This window comes from Physeter macrocephalus, chromosome 2 (assembly GCF_002837175.3).
Source record: "Physeter macrocephalus isolate SW-GA chromosome 2, ASM283717v5, whole genome shotgun sequence".
Lineage (NCBI taxonomy): Eukaryota > Metazoa > Chordata > Mammalia > Artiodactyla > Physeteridae > Physeter > Physeter macrocephalus.
This window is the reverse complement of record NC_041215.1, coordinates 138,687,332-138,711,994: the sequence shown is the minus strand read 5'-3', so window position 1 is coordinate 138,711,994 and position 24,663 is coordinate 138,687,332. Positions and strand designations below refer to the sequence as shown.

General features: G+C 49.9%; 1 protein-coding gene across 6 annotated transcripts in view; it reads left to right on the top strand.

Annotated features, from left to right (window-relative positions):
- The window catches only part of THAP4 (THAP domain containing 4), a 43,327-nt gene extending 19,255 nt beyond the window's left edge, over window positions 1–24,072 (top strand). For 4 of the 6 annotated variants that reach the window (XM_055091087.1, XM_028483572.2, XM_024124649.3 and 1 more), the window contains 4 exons: window positions 8,620–8,779; window positions 10,164–10,273; window positions 11,078–11,181; window positions 23,783–24,072. In XM_055091087.1, the coding sequence (XP_054947062.1) occupies window positions 8,631–8,779; window positions 10,164–10,273; window positions 11,078–11,181; window positions 23,783–23,902 (483 nt within the window). In that variant the 5' untranslated portion in view covers window positions 8,620–8,630 and the 3' untranslated portion in view covers window positions 23,903–24,072. Of the gene's footprint in view, window positions 1–1,198; window positions 1,307–5,929; window positions 6,168–8,619; window positions 8,780–10,163; window positions 10,274–11,077; window positions 11,182–23,782 lie in introns of those variants that run through there. The other 2 variants (XM_007127816.3, XM_028483588.2) reach the window with 2 other exon arrangements.
- The last annotated feature ends 591 nt before the right edge of the window (window positions 24,073–24,663 follow it).

The window sequence follows — 24,663 nt, the reverse complement described above, 5'->3', positions numbered from 1 at the left end:
AGTAGTTGTGGCACACGGGCTTCAGTAGTTGTGGCTCACGGGCTTCAGTAGTTGTGGCTCACGGGCTCTAGAGCGCAGGCTCAGTATTTGTGGCACGCGGGCTTAGTTGTTCTGTGGCATGTGGGATCTTCCCGGACCAGGGCTCGAACCCGTGTCCCCTGCATTAGCAGGTGGATTCTTAACCGCTGCGCCACCAGGGAAGCCCCCAGTGTTTTTCTTGTAAAGACAGGAGTTATGACTTCTAAGCTCTACGTGTCAGAGTGGAAGATGGCGGCCCCTCCCCTGTTGAGTTTAATTTGCGGGAAAGCTGCCCATTTTAGTAACTGCCACCTTAACAGATTCACTTATTAATTCTAATAGTTTCTCAGTTGAGACTTTTGGATTAACTAGGTAACCAACCATAACATTTATCCACAAATAATAATAACTTGGCCTCTTTTTATGTCTTTTGTATTTTACAGAAAACATGCTCTATTTTCTGTCATTTCCTTTTTCCCCCTGTGTGCGTGGGTGCCTTTCCATTTCCTGGGTGATGAAGTGAGGGCCTTGCCATCATTTTAAAAGAACAGCTTCCCCTGGGGTGCCCGTCCAGTGGGAAACAGCCGGACCATGTGTGCCGCGTGTATGCCCTCTCTGCCTGGGACAGCAGCGCTGGCTGGGCCACCTGGGCTCTGCACCTTATGTGTGTGCAGTTGGCGTCATCTTCTCTGTGCCCTGGCGGGAACTCTGGCATCAATGCAAAGCGATGTGGGCGTGGGTGGCACCGGGCAGGCATCCCCCTAGGTCCCAGTGGACGGGTGTGCTCATTTCCCGCCCTGGGGGTCCTGGGCCTGTCTGCTGACACATTTGCCAGGAGACACAGAAGGGGACACGGCAGGAGTTTCCAGAGTGCGTGCTCCAGAAAGCGTTTGCTGCGTGCTTGGCCCGCGTGCTGTCCCTGCTGAACAGGGCCGTCCGGCAGAGGGTGTGGGGTGCAGGGCCGTCCGGCAGAGGGTGTGGGCCCCACCCCTCGCTCTGCTCCACGGCTCGCCCCTCTGGCCTGTCTGACTTCCATAAGCTCGCCTTGACCTCCAGAGCCCCTCTCAGCTCCAAGATTCGGTCATCTCTGGTCTGTCCTTGTCTTCCACTTTCTCCTGAGGAAACCCCCTTTATCGTGGAACTACAGTTCCCAGAATGCATCCTTCAGGTTTGGCAGTCACTTCCTGCCAAGCTGCTAACAGCCAGGTGCAAACATTTCCCGTGTATTGGCAGAAAACAACCTTGAAGAACCTTGACGGTGTCCGGAGGGTAGAAAACTTAGGGATGGGTAAGCCTGCTTTCACTGTCTTGAGCCAAAAAAAATGAAAATTTAAATTTCTTGGAGAAAATTTAAATTTTTGTTTTTGCATTTTGGTTGAGATCTTAATAAAAGAAAAATGAAATCAGGAAAAAAAATGCATAGAAAAGCCTGTCTGATTTCCTTGAAGAGGTTGAAAGGGACAAGTAGGCTAGATTTCCTATTTATTAGACTTCTCATTTGTTTGACTTTTAAATTCATTTTATTTTTGTTCCTCTAACGAAGTATAACTTATATAGAGTTAAATACACAAATCTTAAGGATATAGCTGGATGGATTCTGACATATGTATAGGCTCACGTCACTTGACATTTGGATTTTAGAAGTATCCTGTTGGTCTTTCTGCCCTGCAGCATTTCAGTGCAAACAAGGAGCTGACAGTGGCTCCCCAGCGGTGGCAGCTCCGGGTGGGGGCAGGGCGGGGCAGCCAACCTTCGGGGACCTGCCCACACCCAACTGTTGACTGTTGTCCTTGTCCACATTGAAATTCATTACGATTAGGAGCAAGTGACAGCAAGCCAGGAGGACTGGATTTGAAGCATTTCTCGGAGCAGAGCCAGGTGTCGGACCTTCTGGGTTGTAACAATGCGCTCGGGCCGCACCAGGAGTCTGCTGACGTTTATTTAACAGCGTGCTCCTTCCTTTCCAAGCAAGCGCTCCATTTCTACTCACAGTGTTTCTTCTGGCTTTTAAAAGAAGAGTCATCTTAGAATTTTCTAGTCTTTTTTAATATACAGCCTTATAAACACACTGCTGCCCCTTCCACTTTCTTAGTGTGATGACAGTGTTCATCACGTTAGCTCCCTGCTCAGTGACAGCCGACACCTGAGCGAGGGCTTCAGTTTCCTGAGGACTCAAGGAACCTCGGCTTGGGAAGGCTCCACGTGGCCTCGTGTGCACCGTCCGGTCCTGCCGAGTCCCCTGATGAGTGCGTGTGGGGCTGAATCTCCTGGAGGCGGGGAGCGAGGCCCTCAGCTGTCACCCCACCCCGCCTGCTCTTCCTGAAACACCCTCCCACCCTCTCTCCAGGAACCTGTGCCTGGCTGAGTCCGCCTCTTTGGTGGTTCTGACCTGTGCTGGTGGCAGTGTCCACCTTGGCTCGTGGGGCCCACACCGCCGCCCTGATAGTGCCAACCCCCCGGGATGCCGGCCGCGCCTGGACTTCTCCCCCCGCCCCCCCACCTTCTGTCCTCATTCACTCCCTAACCTACGTCGCATCTTAAGCCTCGCTTCCCATTTTCTGGTTTTGGCGACTCTTCTCCAGGTGTCTGACTTCCACCCTCAGTCCCCTTGGCCACCTCCCTGGTCCCCATCCCTGGGACTGGTCAGCCCCACCTTTCGCCTCACCTGGCTGTGGTTTGCACACCCAGCTCCTCCCCTGCCTGAGCCTGGTGGGTGGTAGCCTTCGCTCAGACCCGGCCCGGGGCTGCTACCCCGGAACGAGGAGGCCAGGTGGGACCAGTGGTAGTGGGCCGCCGGCCAGCCCTGCCATCTTGTCCCACGACCCTGCAGGTGTAAACCGCATGGTCCGGGCCCGCCTCAGGCCCACCAGCCCAACTCTCCCGGGACCAGCTGGGCTCTGCGTATGTCAGCCAGCCGCCCCCATGCCCCGTCCTACCCATTCGAGGGCAGCTGGGCTCTTGTCCCTTCAGAGGACCCTCCGTGGAGCCCTTTTCCACCTGTGCTCCTCCTGTCTCGTCTCCATGTCCCTGAGGCAGTTCCTGCATCTTGCTGGAGTTTCTTATAAAAACATCCTCTCTTGGGTTTCCTTGGTGGCGCAGTGGTTGAGAGTCCGCCTGCCGATGCAGGGGACGCGGGTTTGTGCCCCGGTCCAGGAAGATCCCACATGCCGCGGAGCAGCTAGGCCTGTGAGCCATGGCCGCTGAGCCTGCGCGTCCGGAGCCTGTGCTCCGCAACGGGAGAGGCCACAACAGTGAGAGACCCGCGTACCGCAAAAAAAACCAAAACAACAACAACAACACATCCTCTCTTGCCTCCTAGCAAACGAGGGTGCACTGGAGACCCCCCAGGTCCATCTTTAATCCGTCTTTGCTCCGCCTCCCCCCACCTTCCAGCTGCTGGTGTAGCGGCGAGTGCCTGGGCCCCTGGGGGCTGGGGGCGGCGGAGCATCCCTGCAGGTAGACTTCGCAGGCTCTGCAGCCCCGTTCTCCCGCTGGACCGGCTGTGCTCTCCTCGTGGACCGCCACAACTGCGTCCTTACAGGCCTCTCCCAGCAGGTCCTGTGGCTGTTCCTCCCGCACTGTTCAGGCTGCTGGTTTCATGCTGACATCAGGGCAGCGGGCCTGTCCATACTCAGGCAGCGTCCCTGTGCATCTCAGACTGCAGAACCTACTTCCTCACTTAGAAACTAGCTGAGGGCAGCTGCAATGTCCCTTGACACTCTGGAAGCCATTGGTTCAGGTTGCAGGAGGGTCACTGGTGTCACCAGCCTCTCACTCGGGCTGGAAGAGAGAAGGGACAAGAGGCTGCGAGGGGGGCACGCACGAGCCCTGACCCTGGGGCCAGGGGAGCGCCGGGCCCTCCACAAGCCCTGTGTCGTGAGGCCAAGGCTGTGACAGCTCATGGACTGGGACCGCTGGGGACGAGGGGGTGAGACTCACCACAGCATGTTCTTGTTTTAATTTGAACACATGTTTAGAAATTGGGATATTTTACCCCCAAAGTCAATATTTCTGGTTTCTCTTAAAATACCAGAGTATGTGCAACGGAGAGCCGGTCCTTGCGGGGCAGCAGTCCCCCTGCGGGGACCCGAGACCCAGGAGGCGAAGCTGCCCGGTGCTGCTGTCGCACAGCCAGCAGGCCAGGGAAAGGCGGGCATCTCTGCTTTCTTTTGATGCTTGTTTGTTTTGCGGAAGTTTCACCTCCTAATGTTTCTACTGAGGTAGCATTTACATGAGTGAGACAGCTTAGGTGTCCCCTGGATGAGGTTTGACGGGTGCAGAGCCCTCAGCCAGCACCCCCAGGCTCTTTGGTGCCTTCTGACTCCCCCCTCCCATAGATCCGCGGGCCTGGTCTAACGTTCTTAAAAGTGGAGTCGTGGAATGTGTACGTTTTTGTGTCTGGCGTCTCGTGGTGTGTTTGGTTTTTGGTTTGGTTTTTGTTTTTTTTTTTTTGCGGTACGCGGGCCTCTCACTGTTGTGACCTCTCCCGTTGCGGAGCGCAGGCTCAGCGGCCATGGGTCACAGGCCCAGCTGCTCCGTGGCATGTGGGATCTTCCCGGACTGGGGCACGAACCGGTGTCCCCTGCATCAGCAGGTGGACTCTCAACCACTGTGCCACCAGGGAAGCCCCGTGGCGTGTTTTTAAGAAATATCTGTACTATTTTAGTTTCTAGTTTCACGTTGTGATCAGACAGTGTGGTGGGAACTCTTTATAGTTTTTGAAACTTACAGGTTTTCTCTGATCCCTTATAAGGTAAGTCTTCATGAGTCTTTCAGAGCAACTTGAAGGAGTATTCTTTAGTTTTAAGCTACAAAATTCAGTGTATGTTAGAACCACCTCGTTAATTATATTGTATAAGCTTTCTATTTCGTTATTTGAATATTATTTACTTGGACATAGACATGAATGGAGATTTCCTTTAGTTTCTTTCTGTCAACATCTGAATGTCTTCAGTAATTTCTGCTTTATAAGCATTGCTGCCGCGTTCGATGCATGCGGATTCACAGATAATCTCCACGGTGACCTGCGCCCTTCTCGTTCTGAGAAGCTGTTCCTTATCTGCTTGAATGCGTCTTGGCTTGAACTTCATTTTACCTGATTTTAGGGTCATGATGCCTGATTTCCTGCTGCTTACCTTTGCCCCTCCTTCTGATGCTTTTCCAAATTATTTTAGGTGCATCTTTTGTTTACAGCAAGTGTTGAGGATCTTGCTTTGTGGTTCATTCTGAAGAGTTTTTTTAACATGTGACTTCAGGCGTATTTGGTGTTAGTTCTGTCTTAGTGCTTTATAGCGTGCCTGCTGTGTTTTGTTTTTAAGGTAAATCTTTCCCACGTGGTCTGTTCTTGGTTGGGCAGCCTTGGGGCCATGGACCCTCCTTGAGGGACCGGCAGACCTGCCCTGCCCCCCGGGCTCCTGCTCCTCCCGCGGTTTCTGTGTGTGCGGCTGGGGCACCCACCACCCGTGCCCATGCTCACCTCTGCTGTCCCGTGGAACGCGTTCAGAACTTACTGCGACTCCTCTGCCATCATCTCACATCGCCTTTTGGTGAAGTCTGTCTTCTAGGAACACCCTCGGGGGAACTCACAGGACAGCATTCCCTGAGTGTTGAAAACTGGCCTTTCCAGTGCTGTCAACAGGAATGTGGCCTGAGTTCCTACCTAATTTTAAATTTTTCTACTAAATGTATTAAAAAGGTAAAGAAAAACAAGTGAAGTTAACTTTAGTAAATTATTTAACTCAATATTATATAAAACTTGATTATTTCAACGTGTAACTGCCAATACTTGAAAATTGCTGATTTACTTGAAGTTCCTTTTTTTGGACTGAGTTTTTGAAATTCAGTGTGTGTCTTACACTTAGAGCGTGTCTCAGCGGACCAGCCACCTTTCACAGGCTCAGTGTTGGACGGCCCGGCCTGTACCTGGACGGCAGGAAGGGCTCTGGTGGCCTCAGGATCCTCGGATCCGCGTTCCCTCCCTGCGTCCCTGGGGAGCCTGCCACCCGTGTTGCTGTGCAGAACGCTGCTGTGCTTTCTCTGTGGACCTGCCCTTCTGGCATTTCCTACAAACCGGATCGTGCACCGAGCGGCCTTCGGCGTCCGCCTTCCCTCTCTCAGCGTGCATTTTCAAGGTCGTCCACGTTTTCAAGGTCATCCTCATCTAGAGCTTCCTTCCTTTTTGTGTCCAAGTTGCACTCTGTGTCTGCATGATCTTTGGATCCCCTCGACGTCGGAGGACATTTGGGGTGCCCCAGATAAGCCTCATGTTCAGGTCTCGAGTGGGCGTGTTTCGTCTCTCTCGGGTGCTCCGAGGGCAGGATTGCCGCCCGGTCCTGGCTTCCCGCCCTTCCTGCCGCCACCTCGCGGCCGCGGGGGCCACCCTCTGCCACCAGCTGCTTCCTGCAGCCAGAGGCCTCAGCCCTTCTGTTCAGACCTCCAGGCTCTGCTCAGAGGCAAGGCCGGAGCCCGTGCAGGGGCTCACAAGACCCTCCCAGCCGGCCCTCCCCAGACACACTGGCTGCCTGTTCCAGCCCAGCAAGGCCAGCCCGCCTGTGTATGTGGGAACTTGTGTCCGCAGCTTGTCCGCCTGGTCCGCCCTCCCGAGCCGCCGCCGGCCCCGGTCCCCAGTGCAGGCTCTCCCCGCCCACCAGGGGCCAAACTTGCCCCGCTTAGTACGGTTGCAGAAGGTCCCCACAGCCCCCAAGCCCCTTTCTGGCTCATCACCTAGTGTCCGGGAGGTTCCACCCCTTCCCTTCTACTTCTCCTTGTGTCCAGCCGGCTCCCCTCACCGGGACGAGTGTCTGTCTCCCGCCCGCTGGCTGCTGGGCCCCTCTCCCTGGACGATCGTGTGGCACGTCGCACAGAGGAATGAATGAGCCCCGTGTCCCCGAGAGTCAGCAGCAGGGTCTGCTGGAGCCCAGACTGTTGATTCGCAAGCTCTGTTCTTTACTTCCTTCAAAGATGGTAATTAGAAGCCTGACTTAAATTTCTTTTGCTGTCTAATTATGAAGGTTTGATCGGTCAAAGCTCCAGTGTTGCCATCCTCGCTTTCTAACTTTCCACGGGCAGTTTGAAGAGGAAGTACCGGAAGAGATAGCCAGGTTGGAAAAGAAAGGGAGTTTCACCCCGCCCCACCCCCCGAAGCCTGCCCATTTTGGGCCTCATGAGGCTCAGAGGTCAGAGGTGTGAGCCCCTGTTCCCCACCCTCCCACCCTCCGGTTCGCGCCGCATGCCCAGGCCTGGCCGGGAGCCCGGCCCTCCTCCGTGGTCCCCAGTTCTTCTTAGATGCTGTCTGTCGCTTCTCCACCACCAGAGCCCTTCGAGCTCCTTTTCCCCTGGGTGTCATTCTCCCAGACTGCTTTCAATCTAGTCGAAGGTTGTGTGATTTTAGAGGCTGAGATGCTTCCGGAACTCCCGTCCCTTTGGTGTGTGTGACTGGGGAGCGGTTCCTTTGCTCTGGCATTTCGGAGCTTGTTGATAGAACCCAGAAATCAGTAGTGTGGCCTTGGGAACTCCCTGACGGTCCAGTGGTTAGGAGTCTGCGCTTCCACTGCCGGGGCCCCGGGTTCGACTCCTGGTAGGGAAACTAAGATCCCGAAGCCCCATGGTGCGGCCAAGGAAAAAAAGTAGTGTAGCCTCCCACGCGGCTCAGCTGACACCGACCTCTCTCCTCTTCTGCTTTTGCTTAGTCCCGCTTGCGCTGTTTGCTTGAAAGAACTTGGGTTTGAGGCGTGACAAGGTGTGGGAAGCAGGTGTACCGGGAAGAGCATTTTGGCTGCATCTGGGACTCAGACCACCTGTCCCTGTGGCCCCGGTGGGCCAGGTGCGGGCTGCAACCCCGCCTTCCCATGGTCTCAGGGCGAGTCCACCGTACACGGCGGGCGTGAGCCCCTTTCTGAAAGGCCGCTCAGCAGCACGTGGTCCTTAGCCAGGCTCCATCCCCTGACTGCTGGCGGGTAGGAGTGGGGCGTGGGGCTGGGCTTGCCGCCTGGGAGCCCCTGGCAGTGGGCACGGCCACGGTGCTGTCCCCGGGGCCTTTCCACCTGGCTCCTCCCCGTTCAAGGCCATGCTGTCGTCCCTCGCTCTTCAGTGACCGTGGGTCCTTTCCCTCTGGGTTACGGTCTAAAGGAGGCCCACCGGGAGCTGCTGGTGCAGACGCTCGGCTTCTGCCGGGCAGCTGGGTCCTCAGTGGTGTCCGGCCCGCAGGGCGCGCTCTTCACGCCTTGCTGGCCCCGGAGTCTCCACTCCCCGCGATCCTGCTGCCCTTTGCCTCCGTCGCCAGCAGGCCGCCGTGCCGGGGCGCGCTCTCCCAGCCCCCTCGGAGGCCCCGGGGCCTCTGGCCGCTCCTTGCGCTCCAGGCCCTCTCCTCTTCTGCGTCGAGGTGCTGCAGGGCTCCAAAGCCACGTCTGGCAAGGTGACGTTTGCTAACTGCTTGGCCTTTTTCTCCCTCTCTTGACAGGTGGCTGGTGGCGTGTTCAGGGCCCCGCAGGGTGAGCTGTATGACTGGGGCCTGCCCCAGTACGGAGTGGTGTGAGTAGCCGCACAAAGCTCCCCAGGGACCGCTGGCAGCAGCCGCTGACGCTCTCTTCCTTCTGTCCTCAGAGCCCCCAAGAATGAACCCTGTGGTGGAGCCGCTGTCCTGGATGCTGGGCACCTGGCTGTCAGACCCGCCGGGAGCCGGCACCTTCCCGACCCTGCAGCCCTTCCAGTACCTGGAGGAGGCGCACATCTCGCACGTGGGCCAGCCCATGCTGAACTTCTCGTGAGTCCGCCCGCCGCTCTGCTCTCTGACATGGGACAGGTGAACGCCAGGTGGGAAGGTACAGAGGGCGCCTCGTGGTCTGTTTCAGAAAGGTGCCCTCTTCCTGCCCTGCACTGGCACCTGAGACACACTCTGGGTGGAGATGGTACCTTCTTGTGTTTTAGACAATGCGAAGGTAACCACAGAATCTCAGGCTCGGTCATCCAGACGTGGAGAGAAGTGCGTGTGCTCAATTAAATCCTTCATCTCCGGCGGTATTCCTGTGTGGGAATCAGTCACCCCAAGATGACTGAAAATAGGGGACCCGGCTTTCATTTAGTCCTCGCCCCGAGCCAGCCGAGGGCTCAGAGAAGCTGGTGTCTCGTGGTTCTCAGATTCTTCGCGTGCAGCGAAGCACTTCCCTGCCGCTCCTGAAGAAGCAGGTCGCAGTGCAGGGCGGCTAGGTGGGGAGCACCCCGGGGCGTGGGTTGGTAGGGAGGCGGCGGAGGATATATTGTCTCATGCCTTTTTGCATTATTCTTGACTGAATGGGCGAAGGGGAAGAATATCCTGCGCATAAACAAAAGGTGGAAATTCTGGATCATGCAGAATAACCCCTAATATAAAGCAGTCTTTTTAAACTCTGAGGTGTAACCCATTAGAGACATTTATGACTAGCATTAATTAAGTTTCTTTTAATACTGGTCACTCAGTTTTGCGACTAACGTTAAAGAAAAATGAAATAGAGTAGAAAATACGTGTTTTGGTCAATGTCGTGGTCTATGTGTACGTAGTAGATGTATTTCTCAGTGAGGGGTTGTGGCCGCAAGAGGGCGTGTAAGCCGTAGCCACGCCACCAGCCTGTCAGAAGCTCATCCGTGGCAGCAGTAGATTGCCACACGTGGTGCTGGCAGGACTGTAAGCATTGGTGTTGAAGTTGTGAGTCGGCGCTCTCAGGTCAAGGGGTAGCTCTTACTCGCCACCGTGAATTTGCAGTGGTGTCGGGTGATAAGACGCTGACCCATCGCCTGTTCTCTTCTCCTACCCTGTGAATTAACTGGACTCCTGAGCAAGATAATAGCTCAGAAGCGGGAAGGCCTGGCATTGGGTGGGACTTTACTGTGTTGCTGGAGGGCTTAGGCTGAGAAGCGTGTGCGGTGCTCGGGCTGAAAAGGCCGTGGTGGGAGGGTGGGTAGGGAGGAGAGACGGGGGGCGGGGGTGCCCACACCTGCCGTCTCCCGTGTCTCCACACAGCGTCCTTTACATGTGACTGTGTTTCCACGCAGTGCTTCACGGTCAGGGGGTGGGACGCTTGCCAAGTGAGGAGGGGGCGGGCCCCAAAGTCTGGCATGTGCTCTGGTGGGCACTGGGTACCTGGGCTTCACCTGTCGCATTACCCGTCCAGGTTCAACGCCTTCCACCCGGACACCCACAAGCCCATGCACAGGGAGTGTGGCTTCATCCGCCTGGAGCCCGACACCAACAAGGTGGCCTTCGTCAGCGCCCAGAACACAGGTACTCCTCTTGCCGGCCTGCTTTCCACCCACGTGCCCTGCATGCTGCCAGCAGGTGGGGTGGCATCTGCCCCCCAGTTTCTGTGCGACCGCAGGCGTGGCCCCATGGGTGCGTTTCAGGGTGGACAGTGTCGGGCCTTTGGATGGCTCAGGGGGAGCTGGAGAGTGGGGGGCCGGCAGGCGGGCGCTGCGGGCGCAGCTCTGTGGGAACAGGCCGGCTTCATTTCTGGCCCTCTGCGCTCACATCTGTGCTGTCGCTCAGCTTCCCATGCAGGTGGGGCTCTGGGGGTACCTAGACCAGGGAGCAAAACTTTTGTCTGGAAGTTTGCTTTGCCCCCAGGGGGAATTCATCCTAAAATACTTAACCAGGTTCATGAATTCGAAATTACTCAACACCCAAGTACATGACCCTTAACCTTGCTCACTGGCTCAAGTGAGCGCTCACTTCCTGGAAGCAGGTGGACAATCAGGGCCAGCCGAGCTGCCCAGGGTGTTGGCAGCCTGGAAATTGGTGGGCAGCCAGAGGGGCGTCCGTTCCCCTGGCCTCGTGTCCCTCCTGTCAGATCGCTGGGGGGAGTGGGAGGGCCAGGGTCAGGGCAACCCTCATAGATCACCTGCCCCAGCTGCAGGAGGAGTTGTGTCTTTTCCCTCTTGATACCTGGGGGGTCATCACAGGTGACTGGGCAGTTACTGCCTCGATGGCCGCGACGTTCAGATTGGTTGAGCCCTTGACTGCAAAGGAGGGTGGTCAGCACAGGGCAGCCGGGAGCCCCGGGCAGGTGTGGACTGACGGTGTCCCTTGCAGGCATCGTGGAGGTGGAGGAGGGCGAGGTGAACGGGCAGGAGCTGTGCATCGCATCCCACTCCATTGCCAGGATCTCCTTCGCCAAGGAGCCCCACGTGGAGCAGGTGAGCCCGGGGCGGACCGCAGGGCCCCTGCCTTTGCACTCCATCCTGGAGGCCTGGCTGTCTCCAGTCAACTGGTTCTTTCTCGCGCTCACATGGGCCATGATGTGATTATCTATCCCTGCTCGTGCGCGGTTGGCTGTCCTCGGGTTGGTTGAACAATTAATGTCCCCACCAGCATTGCATGGGGGGGACCTTGTTCCCTACTCCTTGACCAGTGCGGTGTGTTTTTAGGATTTCTGATTTTTTTAATCTGATAAGTAAAAGGTGGTATCTCATTGGTGTTTTAAATTTAACTTATGAGTGAGGGGGCATTCTTTGTGCTCACTGGTTGTTTGTATTTCTTGTTCCGATACTTGATGTTCAAAGTCATTGCCTGTTTTTCTGCGAGGTGTCATTTTCTTGTTGATTTCTGGGAGATTTTTTATGTTCTGTGGATGTTAACCTGTTGTCTGCTGTATTTGTGACAACACCCCCATCCAGTGGCTTAGGTTAGCCTGATTCATGATGTCTTCTACCCACAGGCTGTACATCTTTCTCTAGTTGCCTCTCGGGGTCTTTTCCTAAATGCCGTCTGAATTTGGGCTCTTGCTGAGGAAGATGTCTTCTGCTCCAAAAGGATAAAATTATTCTTCCATTTTCTTGTACTCTTACAGCTTTCCTTTTTTATGTGTAGACCGTTAGTTTCTCTTACTTTTGTTTTCACGTGATGGGCGCCAGAGACCCCTCAGGTAGCCAGCGTGCACAGCCGCTTGGGGGTGCGCTGCAGGGATTTCGGATCTTGTTCGGTGTATTTCAGTAGATACCAAAGTTGGTTTCTTTATGGCGTCAACCATAGAGGCCTTGGACACTCCATGGTGAAGTCTTAAGTGCTTTATGGTTCTTGTTGCTACTCTGTACCCCTGCCCTGCAGCAGCACACAGAGGGCCAGCTGCCCCACACCCTTTCCCGGGCTGGGCCTTGAACTTAGGCCATCCTGGTGGCTACCAAGTGGCATTGCAGTGTGGTGTTAATTACATTTTCCCAGTGACTAATGATGTGGCTCATCCTTGCAACGTGCTTATTTGCCATTGTATTCTTTGTTTCATGACGTGAGCATTCAGATCCTTTGTCCTTTTTCTCCAGCAGCTTGTTTGCCTTATCTTTGAGCTGTAAGAGTTTGTTACATATTCTGGACACAAGTCCTTTATCAGGTAGCCGTGTTGATAAAACTGTGCTCTCAACTTAAAACTTAACATTTCGTTTCTTTAACAAAATGTTTTACTTTTGATGAAGTTCTGTTATCGGTTTTTTCGCTTACAGTTAGTGCCTTTTGTACCCTGTCTTAACATTTTTTGCGTAACACACACTTTCACCTGCATTTTCTTCAAGAATTTTTACAGTGTCTCCTTTTACTTTAAGGTTTATTATTTGGGAATTTATATTTTTGTATGGTGTGAAGTAGGGGTCAAGATGCTTTCATTTTTTCCTAGATAGATATCCAGTTGTTCCAGCACTATTTTCTTTCTTTCTTTCTTTCTTTTTTTTTTTTTTTTTTTACAATTTTATTTTTATTTATTTTTGGCTGCATTAGGTCTTCGTTGCTGCTCATGGGCTTTCTCGAATTGTGTCGAGCAGGGGCTACTCTTCGTTGCGGTACGCAGACTTCTCCTTGCGGTGGCTTCTCTTGTTGTGGAGCACGGGCTTTAGTAGTTGCGGCACGTGGGCTCAGTAGTTGTGGCTTGTGGGCTCTAGAGCGCAGGCTCAGTAGTTGTGGCACACGGGCTTAGTTGCTGCACGGCATGTGATCTTCCCGGACCAGGGACCAAATCCGTGTCCCCTGCACTGGCAGGCGGATTCTTATCCACTGTGCCACCACTGAAGTCGCCCAGCACCATTTTTTTAAAAGAAAATTATCCTTAATTTGTTGAAGTATGTAGGTGGCTTTATTGAAAATCAACTCATTATATTTATGTGGCTCTTTTCCTGGACTCTGTTCTACCCCATTGATCTCTAAGCTGTCTTTACAGCAGTACCATGCTGTCTTGATTACGATAGCTTTGTATTAATCCTTGAAATCGGGTAATATAAGTTACCCAATTTTTTTCTTTTTCTTTTTCCAAAATTGGCTATCCAAGATCTTTCTCATTTCCATATATGAATTTCAGAATCAGCTTGTGAATTTCTAGAAAAAAATTTTACTGGGATTGCTTGAGTTTCTAGATGCACGTGGGGAACTGCCATCTTCAGCAAACTTAGTCTTGTGATCAGTATCAGGTAAATGTCTAAATTTATTTAGGTTTTTTCCACCCTAAATTGTTTTTCAATGTACAAGCCGTACACATATTTTGTTAAATTTTTCCTAATCTCATGGTTTTAGATGCTATTATAAGTGATTTTAAAAGTTTTTCCAATTATTTGTTTGTCGTATATGGAAATAAAATTGATATTTGTAGATTGATCTTATATCATATAACCTTCTTAAATTCACTTATTTATTTTAGTAGTTTTTTAACAAATTCCTTAGGATTTTCTGCATAGACAATCATATTATTTGCTATTACAGACAGTACCTTTTCCATTCAGATGCCTTTTATTTCTTTTCCTGCATTAACTGCACTGGCTAGGACCACCAGTGTAGTATTCAGTACAAGTAGTGGGAATAGACGTGGGTCCCTTGTTCTCTGTCTTAGGAGCAGGTGTTCAGTCTTTCACCACTGGGTGTGATGTTAGCTGTAGGTTTTTTATGGATATTCTTTCAAAATTATATTTCCTTATATTCTTAGCTTGCTAGTTTTTTTATTGAAGTATAATTGTTTTATTATATATTATATATTATATAACATATATGTTATATATTATGTTTATATAACACAATATTGTGTTTCTGGTGTACAGCAAAGTGATTTGGTTATGCATATATATGTGTATGTTCTTTTTTTTATTCTTTTCAGTTATAGTTTATTGTAATATATTGAATATAGGTCCCTGTGCTATACAGTAAATCCTTGTTTATTATATATGGTTGTGTGGCTAGTTTTAAAAAATCATAAATGGGTATTAAATTCTGACAGATGCTTATGGTGAATTACAGTAATAGGTTTTCTGATGTTGAGCCAACCATGCATTCTTCAGATAAACCCCTTTTGATTGTGATGATCTGTCATTTTTTATATTACTGGATTTATGTATTACTAAAGTATGTAAATTGGAAAATTTTTGTGTCATTATTTATTTTATTCTAATTGTTCCAGGTTTAATTTCTTCCTCTTTGTTTTTTTTTTTGTTTGTTTGTTTGGTTTGTGGGAGGGGGCTTCTTAAAGGAAAAATTTGGATCATTGATATTTAATCCATTTTTAAAATAAATTTATTTATTTATTTATTTTTGGCTGTGTTGGGTCTTCGTTGCTGCACTCGGGCTTTCTCTAGTTGTGGCAAGCAGGGGCTACTGTTCATTGCGGTGTGCGGGCTTCTCATTGTGGTGGCTTCTCTTGTTGTGGAGCACGGGCTCTAGGCACATGGGCTTTAGTAGTTGTGGCGCGAGGGCTCAGTAGTTGTGGCTCTCAGACTCTAGAGCACAGGCTCAGTAGTTGTGGTGCACAGGCTTAGTTGCTCTGCAGCATGTGGGATCTTCCCAGACCAGGGATCAAACCCGTGTCCCCTGCATTGGCAGGCGGATTCTTAACCACTGCGCCACCAGGGAAGTCCTTAACCCATTTTTATTATTTTTATCCTTGCTCAAAATATTTTATTTCTCCAGTGATTTTGTTTCCTTGAACAGGATTATTTAGAAGAATGTTACTTATTTTCCACCTATTGGAGGATTTTCTTGCTATGATTTCTAATTCAGTTCTATAAAACCCAGAGAACGTGGTCTGTTTGAAAGGTTTTTTTTGTTTTTTTGTTTTTTTTAAATAAATTTATTTATTTTAGTTTTGGCTGCGTTGGGTCTTCATCGCTGCATGTGGGCTTTCTCTAGTGGTAGTGAAAGGGGGCTACTCTTCATTGCGGAGCATGGACTCGGGACGCACGGGCTTCAGTAGTTGTGGCATGCAGGCTTCAGTAGCTGTGGCACGCGGGCTTAGTTCCTCCGCGGCATGTGGGATCTTCCCGGACCAGGGCTCGAACCCATGTGCCCTGCACTGGCAGGAGGATTCTTAACCACTGCGCCACCAGGGAAGCCCTGAAAGTTATTTTATGCCCCGTATATGATCTAACTTGGTGAATATTTCATATGCACTCAGAATGAATAAGTATTTGACAATTGTTGGCTGTAGTGGACTGAAAATACCAGTTAGGTCAAGCTGATTGATAATATCATCAGATTTTCTGTATACTAGCGGATTTGGGGGTGGGGGGTTCTTGGTTGTATCTAATTACTGAGAGGTATTAAAATCTCTAGGTATGACTGAAGATATTTCAGTTCCTTTCTTTGGTTCCATCTTTGCTTCATAACTTTGAAGCTCTGTAATTTAGATGCATGCAGATAATATATGTATTATATTTATGAAATGTCCTTTATAGCTTGTAATACTATACCTGAAAGTCTGCTTTGTCTGATACTAATGTAACCACACCTGCTTTCTTATGCTTATCATTTATACAGTATATCTTTTTTCCTACCCTTTTCACATTCAAATTGTGTCTTTATACTTACAGTACATTTCTTATAGAGTCTTGCTTTTTTCCTCTAGTCAGAAAACTCCGTATTTTAATTGGAGTATTTAGTTCATTTATGTTTAACATAAGTATTTGTATGGGTGGTTGTACATCCACCATCTTGATTTGTCTGCTTTACTTCTTTCTTGGCTTTGTTCCTCTTTTGTTCCTTTAGTATGTTTTCTTGGGTTATTAAGTATTTTTAGCATTCTGTTTTATTTCTTCTATTAGCTTAACTGTATCTTTTTTTTAATAGTTGATTTAAGGCTAACAGTATGCATGCTAAATTTATCAAAGTCTGTTTATAATCAGTGATACACTGTTACATTTCCCACTTCACATGTGTGTTACTCTTACAGCTGTGTAGAACTGCATTTATCCTCCTTTTGTGCTGTTGTCATCATACCTTTTACATATAAAAAGTATCCACATACATTATAAACCTTCACAGTAGGATTTTTGCTTTAAATAATCGGTTGACTTTTGAAGAAATTACAGTGGGGGGGGCAGGGGAGTAATCTCTTATAGTTACCCACCTAGTTTCTCTTTGTGTTGCTCTTTTCTCCTTTTATAGAGTTTCCTGTGGTATCATTTCCCTTCATTCTGAACCTGCGTTAGTGGCATTTCTTGTAGTATAGGTCTGGCAATATTTCTTTTGAGTTTATTTCACCCCCAACTTTTTTTCTTCTTCAGTATTTTTTATTGTGGAAAAATAGATACATAAAATTTAATCATCTTAACCATTTTTAAGGGTACACCTAAATACATTCACATTGTTAATCATCTCCAGAACACATTCACCTTGCAAAACTGAAACTCGGGCCTACTAACCAGTAGCTCCCTGTCCTCTCCTCCCCTGACCCCCTGGCAGCCACTTCTCTACTTTCCATCTCTCTGATTTTAACTACCTAGGTACCTCATATCAGTGGAATCATACAGTTATTTTTCTTTTTGCGTCTGGCTTATTTCACTGAGCACAATGTCCTCAAGGTTCATCCATGTTGTAGCCTGTGTCAGAATTTCCCTCCTTTTTAAGGCTCAGTAGTATGCCAGTGTATGGATGGACCACATTTGCTTTTCCATTTCATCCATCAATGGATACCTGAGTTGCTTCCACCTTTTAGCTATTGTGAATGATGCTGCTGTGAACATGGGTGTACAGATATCTCTTCAAGATCTGCTTTCAGTTCTTTGGGGTGTATACCCAGAAGAGGAGTTACTGGATCACGTGGTTAATTTTATTTTTAATTTTTGAGGACCCGCCATAGTTTCCCACTTTACCTGCACCATTTTACATTCCCATCAACAGTGCGCAGGGGTTCCAATTTCTCTGCGTTCTCATCATTTGCTGTTTTCTGGTTTTTTGATATCACTCATCCTAATGGGTGTGAGGTGGTATCTCATTGTAGTTTTGATTTGCATTTCCCTAAACGATAGTGATATTGAGCAACTTTTCATGTGCTTCTTGGCCATTTGTATATCGTTTTTGTAAAGATGTCTATTCAAATCCTTTGCCCATTTTTGAATTGGGTTGTTTGTTTTTTGTTTTTGCTGTTGTTGAAGTTTAGGAGTTCTCTGTTATTCTGTTTATGAATCCCTTATCAGATATATGATTGGAAAATATTTCTCTTATTCTGTGGGTTGTATTTTTTTCTCTGTAAATAGTATCTTTTGATGCACAAAAGTTTTTAATTTTCATGAATTACAGTTTGTCTGCTTTTTCTTCATTGGCTATAAATTGGTATCCAGGAAGTCATTGCCAAATCCAATATCATTACACTTGCCCTATGTTTTCTTCTAAGAGTTTTTATAGTTTTAGCTCTTACCTTCAAGGCTGTGATTCATTTTGAGGGTTTTTTTTGTTCATTCGTTTTTTGTACTAATGTTAGGTAAGTGTTCGGTTTTATTCTTTTGCGAGGGGATATCCAGTTTTCCCAGCACCGTTTATTGAAAAGGCTGTCCTTTTCTCATTGAATGGTCTTGGCAACCTGGTTGAAAATCATTTGATAACATATGCAAGGATTTATTTCTGGGCTCTCAAAACTGTTCCATTGGTCTATATGTCTGTTTTTATGCCAGTGTCACACTGTTTTGGTCACTGTCATTCTGTAGTAAGTTTTGAAATCTGTTGAGAGCCCTTGAGATTCCATATGAATTTTAGGATGGATTTTTCTATTTCTACAAACCGCCTCATTGGCATTTTTATTTGAATTTTGTTAATTCTGTAGGTCTCTTTGGATAGTATTTGTTTCTTAATGATATTAAGTCTTCCAATCCATGAACATGGGATGTGTTTCCATTTATTTATGTCTTCTTTAATTTCTTTCTGGAGTGTTTTGTATTGGGTTGGCCAAAAGGTTCATTCATTTTTTTCCTTCAGAGGGCTCTACTAGCACTTAGCTGTCTTTAACTTCATTCAAAACAATTTTGTTAGATTATGTGTGACAGCTGTCATACCAGCATGCATTTAAAAAAAGACTTACTGGGACGTCCCTGGTGGCGCAGTGGTTAAGAATCCGCCTGCCAATGCAGGGGGACATGGGTTCGAGCCCTGGCCTGGGAAGATCCACATGCTGTGGAGCAACTAAGCCCGTGCACCACAACTACTGAGCTTGCCCTCTAGAGCCCGCGAGCCACAACTACTGAGCCTGCGTGCCACAACTACCGAAGCCTGCGTGCCTAGAGCCCGTGCTCTGCAACAAGAGAAGCCACTGCAATGAGAAGCCTGCGCACCGCAATGAAGAGGAGCCCCCGCTCGCCGCAACTAGAGGAAAGCCCAAGCGCAGCAACAAAGACTCAGCGCAGCCAAATAAATAAATAAGTAAATACTTATCAAAATTGGTGAATTTTTGTATAGCCATTTTAATATCGAAGATGGAAGAAAAAAGCAACATTTTGAGCATATTATGTATGCTTTATTATTTCAAGAAAGGTAAAAATGCAACCGAAATGCAAAAAAAGGATTTGTGCCGTATATGGAGAAGGTGCTGTGACTGATCAAACGTGTCAAAAGGGGTTTGCAAAGTTTCATGCTGGAGATTTCTCGCTGGATGATGCTCCACGGTCAGGTAGACCAGTCAAAGTTGATAGCCATCAAATTGAGACATCAATTGAGAACAATCAACGTTATACCATGTGGGAGATAGCCGACATACTCAAAATATCCAAATCAAGCGTTGAAAATCATTTGCACCAGCTTGGTATGTTAATCACTTTGATGTTTGGGTCCCACATAAGCAAAAAAAGAACCTTCTTGACCGTGTTTCCACGTGCGATTCTCTACTTAAATGTGATGAAAGTGTTCCGTTTTTAAAACAAATTGTGACAGGTGCTGAAAAGTGGATACTGTACAATAATGTGGAATGGAAGAGATCGTGGGGCAAGCGAAATGAAACACCACCAACCACACCAAAGGCCGGTCTGAAGGTGGTGTTTTGTTTATGGTGGTACTGGAAGGGAGTCCTCTATTATGAGCTCCTTCTGGAAAACCAGACGATTCATTCCAACAAGTACTACTGCCAATTAGACCAACTGAAAGCAGCACTCAACAAAAAGTGTCCAGAAGTAGTCAACAGAAAACGCATAATCTTCCATCCGGATGGTGCAAGACGGCATGTTTCTTTGATGACCAGGCAAAAACTGTTACAGCTTCGCTGGGAAGTTCTGATTCATCCATCGTATTCACCAGACATTGTACCTTTGGATTTCCATTTATTTAGGACTTCACAAAATTCTCTTAATGGAAAAAATTTCAGTTCCCTCGAAGACTATAAAAGGCACCTGGAACAGTTCTTTGCTCAAAAAGGTAAAAAGTTTTGGGAAGATGAAATTATGAAGGTGCCTGAAAAATGTCAGAAGGTAGTGGAACAAAAGGGTGAAAACGTCATTCAATAAAGTTCTTGGTAAAAATGAAAAATGTGTCTTTTATTTTTACTTAAACACCAAAGGTACTTTTTGGCCAGCCCAGTATATGTGAAATTTTTTAAAAAGAGAGAAAACTCACAGAAACAGAGTAGAATGCTGGTTACGGGGGGCTCAGGTGGGGGAAATGGGCAGATGTTGCTCAGTGCGTATGAACGTCCAGGTGTAAGATGGACAGCGTGGCACTAGAGTTGACAGTGTGGCACTAGAGTTGACAGTGCTCCTAAAATTTGCTAAGAGGAAAAAGACGTAACTGTGAGGTGACGGATGTATTAACTGACCTTATTGTGGTAAACATTTCGCCATATACGCATGTATGAAATCATCATGTTTCAACTTAAACCTATACAGTATTACATGTCAGTTGTATCCCAGTAAAGCAGGGGCCAAAGGAGGGGAAAGGAGCCGGTATTGGCAGCAAGCAGCCTGCATCTGTTCTAATTCTTTTTTTTTTTAATTGGAGTAGAGTTGCTTTACCATGTTGTGTTAGTTTCTGCTGTACAGTGAAGTGAGTCAGCTGGGCATGTACATATGCCCTCCCTCTTGCAAGTCAGTGAGAGAAACGTGAGACCTGCACTGTCTGTAATTCTCCGACAGTGTCCTGATGTCCCTGTTTATCAAACTCAGCCCCTGTCTTCGTGACTCAGCCCCCTCCTTGATGCCTCAAGTGTTGTATGGGGTGGCTTCTTGGTTTTTTTTATTTTAGGACCTAAAACAAAGTCAAATCCATCTAACTCTCTCCTGGCCTTTCCTTCTCCACCTTTTCCCTACTGGACAAGACATAACAGGAACAAGAAAAAAAAAACAGTTTGAGAAATCATTAAAACATCAAGAAGTTCTCACATCAAGCTTCTCTCTACAGTCATATTTCTCTTTGGTCTTTGCAGTCGAGGAAAAGTAAGCACACTTGGGTAAAGTAAGAACTCGTGTCGTTGTCAAGATGGCCTCTGTCCCTGTGTTCAGAGGCTCCTTGGCCTCCTGACCTGCCTTTGCCATCGGAGTTGGGCCCCAGCTGTGCGGGGTTCTCTCCAGAATGCGGCTCCCGCAGCTTCTGCTTACCCAGGGGCCCCAACAGGCTCCACTTTGAGGGTTTAAAGGCAAACAGTTGCTTCCAGCCCCAGCTTGTTTAAACAAGGGTCAGTCTGCAGCTCAGGTGGATTCTCATCCTGAGGGTAGACTTGGCATGACCTCAGGATCACTGTCAGCAGAGGCCGTGGGCGCTGCAAGAGGTCTGGTTCTGAGCCTGAGCGAAGTCATCTACGACCTGCCTCAACTTTAAATTCTTCCAAATGACTTTCATTTGAAGAGGAAAATAGCACAAGAAATTTCATCCAAGAGGCCGCCAGGCCCAGAGGAACCTAACAGGCGATTCCCGGGCACGGGGAGACGCTGCAGTAGCAGTGACGTCGCTGAGGGCACCACGGTGAACAGAGCCCCGAGTGTGCGCTCCGCGGCCGGGCAGCCCTCACACACCCTCTCGCTGGGACTGGGGAGGTCTTGGGGGACCAGCTTCTCCGCCATGGGGTCTAGACCCCCGTGACTGTCTCCCGCCTTTGGCTGCCCTGCGTCTTGCTGCCCGGTGGCTGTTACCGGACGTTCACAGACTTCGGCACAAAGAAGCAGAGCCGAAGGCCGAGGGAGAGGCCACCCTCGGGTCAGCACGCGGTGAAATGGGCTGTGTCCTTGCGGCGTGGCCAGCAGCTGCTGCGGCAGCGCGGAGGCGGGACGGGGGACGCAGGGCCGCACGAGAAGCCAGGTCGTCCTCAGGTGCTGGTTTTCGGGTGTGACCGCAGCCTCGGCCCGTCGGGCGGGCTCCGTGTGAGAGAGAACGCAGTGTCTTCCCTTTAACGTGGAAAGGCTCACGGGGGGCGGGGGGCCCACCTTCAGGTCCCCGGGGAGGCATTTCCTCTGCCCCCGCCTGCGCTCCCCCTGCACGTGTTGCGCTGGGCGTGTGGCGTGAGGGCGAGAGCCAGTGTCCCGCGTCGGCGGTGGGGTGTCCGGGGAACAGGCCCCCCGCGCGCGGGCCGCGGGCTCTGAGGACAGGCGGCCGCTGTCCCGCGGAAGCTGAGCGCGTGGCCCGTGGCGCGGGGAACACGGGCTTTGTTTCTCTCCACTGCACTTCTGCTTCCTCTGCAGAGTGGTTTCAAGGGTAAGAGCCTTGACTGTTTCTCAGTTAAATTCCAGAACAAAGGCTGTGGAGTTGAAGAAGCGAGTCCAGCGTGAGGATGTTGGCCCACCACCCGTCTGCTTTCTGCTTTCCGTTTGTCTGCCTCGTCTGGGGCTGTGCCCTCCCATCCTGCCCTCTGCAGCCCTCCAGTCCTCAGCGGTTACCGTGGCGAGGACAGCGTGTTGACCTTTGACACCCGTGGACGGTGGCAAGGACCTAGGACAGGGTCGCTCAGACTGCCACGCAGGGTGGCCCCTGGGGCCCAGGGTGGCAATTCTGAGGCACCGTGTCTGGGGCGGAGCCTGAGACTCTGCATTTCCAGCAGCCGCCCAGGTGGGGCTGGTGCCTGGAGCCCACTGAGTAGCAGGGACGTGGGACACTGACTCTGTGTCCTCCTCCGCCCCTGCTTCTGCTGTCACGTGCTGTAACTGCGCATGCACACTGGACCCCACAGGGCTGTATAAATGACAGTTAACCCTCACTTACGGCGTCTGGGTTGTGCACAGTCTTCCATACATTTACCCTCCTGTTGCTCTTCCTTTGTTCCTGCATCTCTGCTTCCACCATTTCCCTTAAAGCCTGAAGAACGTCCTCTAGTGTTTTGTGTAAAGAAGGGGGGAGTCCTGCTGGTGGTGAATTCTCTGTGGATTTTTTGTCTAAAAATGTCTTTATTTTGCCTTCACTTTTGAAGGGTATTTTCACTGCAGCCAGAATGCCAGGGGGACAGTTATTTTCTTTGCTTTGAAGATGTCCTTCCATTGTCTCCTAGTTTTCATCCCTTCTGTTGAATTTCTTGAATTCTAGACATCGCGTGTGAAAACCGTGGGTGACTTGACGCCTTGTTTGATGTTGTCTCCCACCAAAGGGCAGTTCTTGCACTTCTGGTGGTTTGTCCGGGAAGGGCAGATCCTGTCCACAGAGATAGCACTACTTTGAAACTGGACTTCCCAGTCTGTTTCTCGGGAACTCTTACTCCTGGGGTGCGGCCCTGAGGGGGTCCTGACCAACAGCCGGGCGGTTTTCCGCGGCCCCTCCTTCTAGACACCGGGCAGCGGTTCCAGAGGGTGGCCCGTGCAGCGCAGCCCCGTGGGTCGGGGCGCACCCGTCCGGCTCCCCAGCCTCTGGGTGGCCTCTGAGAGTCAGCACCGGCCTTGGGGGGATGGCTGCTCTGAGCTGGGTCTCTCCCCTGCACACCCTTCCCCCTGAGGCCTTGGCCTTGCAGCCTGGCTGCTTTGAACTGGCTCTGGAATCTGGCTTTCCTCTCTTCTCTGCCCGACGGTCACTGGGGCCTGGCCAGCACGGGTTCTGACGCTCGTGGGCCCCCACCCGCCCCAGTTCTGGCGCCAGGTAGCCACCCCTGGAGGCGGCTTCCACAGTCGCTGGGCTTTCACCCTCTGTTCACAGACATTCCAGGCAAACCCATTTTCTCATCGGGGGGGCTCGGATGCTGCAGGTCTGTGTTCCTGTTAGAAACAGCTGCCGTGATTGGCCCTGCTGAATCGGGGGTTCCAAAAGTGCTGGTACCGAGGTTTTTGAGAGCACATTCGACATCAGTGCAGGCTGTGTAGGGAGGGACGCGCTGGACAGTCGGCCCCTCGTCGGACGGCGAGACCGATGCCCGTGCTTGCCTTTGGTCTTTTGGGGACAGCTGAGCGGCAGGGAGAGGGCACGGGCCAGGGGTCAGGACGCCCATCACGGCTGCCGGCCGAGTGGCTGTCACCCACTGGCGGGGACACTGCCTGGCTCACAAGCCCCTGACCACTGAGGTGAAATGTTGGAGCTGCTGCGGGAGCGTGTGGCCTGTGGTGGCACCTCAGCGGTTGTTGACTCTTGGGAAGGTAAAATTAAGGCGTTTTGTATCTGTTTTGTTCTGTTCAGATTACCCGAAAATTCAGGCTGAATTCCGAAGGCAAACTTGAACAGACGGTCTCCATGGCAACCACTACGCAGCCCATGACTCAGCATCTGCACGTCACCTACAAGAAGGTGACCCCATGACCCCAGGTAGAGCTGAGTCCCGGTGGGGCTGGCCTGTGTGGTGACACTTCAGCTTCTCAGCAGACGCCGCAGCAGGTGTGGGCGTGGCCACAGGTCACCGTGGGTTCAAGGGTGTTGCCACGTGTTCCTGTAATGGCACAGAAAAACCAAATAAAAGGCCTTTATTTTTATGGCTAAGCATTTTGAATATTATCACTTGCGTAGACTACGTTTCTTTCATCTGCTGGTGACTATTTGTTTTCAGAGTCGTTTCCCTAAAAAATTAAAAAGGGGTGACTCTTTCTCCTTTCCTTCCTGCAGTTTTGACAAGATCTGAAAATATTTATAAATCTACAGTAGTCAATAACAAGGTGAAGACAAAGGTAGGACAAAAAGGATTGCAGTTAATTTTCCTTTATTTTTAAAGAGCTGAGAGTATAAGGACCTCATTTCCATATGGACGAAGGGCGTTCCCAAGGCAAGAGGATGGTAGTGAATTTATCATCAATCTGTAAATTTGATTTCGTCTCGGCAATATGATATTACCTTCATTTGTTTGTTTACAATGGAAGTTTCCAGACGTACACTGAGCCCCTGGACCTCACCCAGTCCCAGCTCCTGCCAGCTTGTCCCCACATCGGCGGTTCTGTCTGCTCTTCCCCCCTTTTTGTGGCTGGAGCATCTTAAAGCGACTTCCACACACAGTGTCGCTTCTCTCGAACACTTCAGCATGTGTGTAAAAACAAAACAGAGCCTTTCTCTTTTCCTGAACACAGCACAGT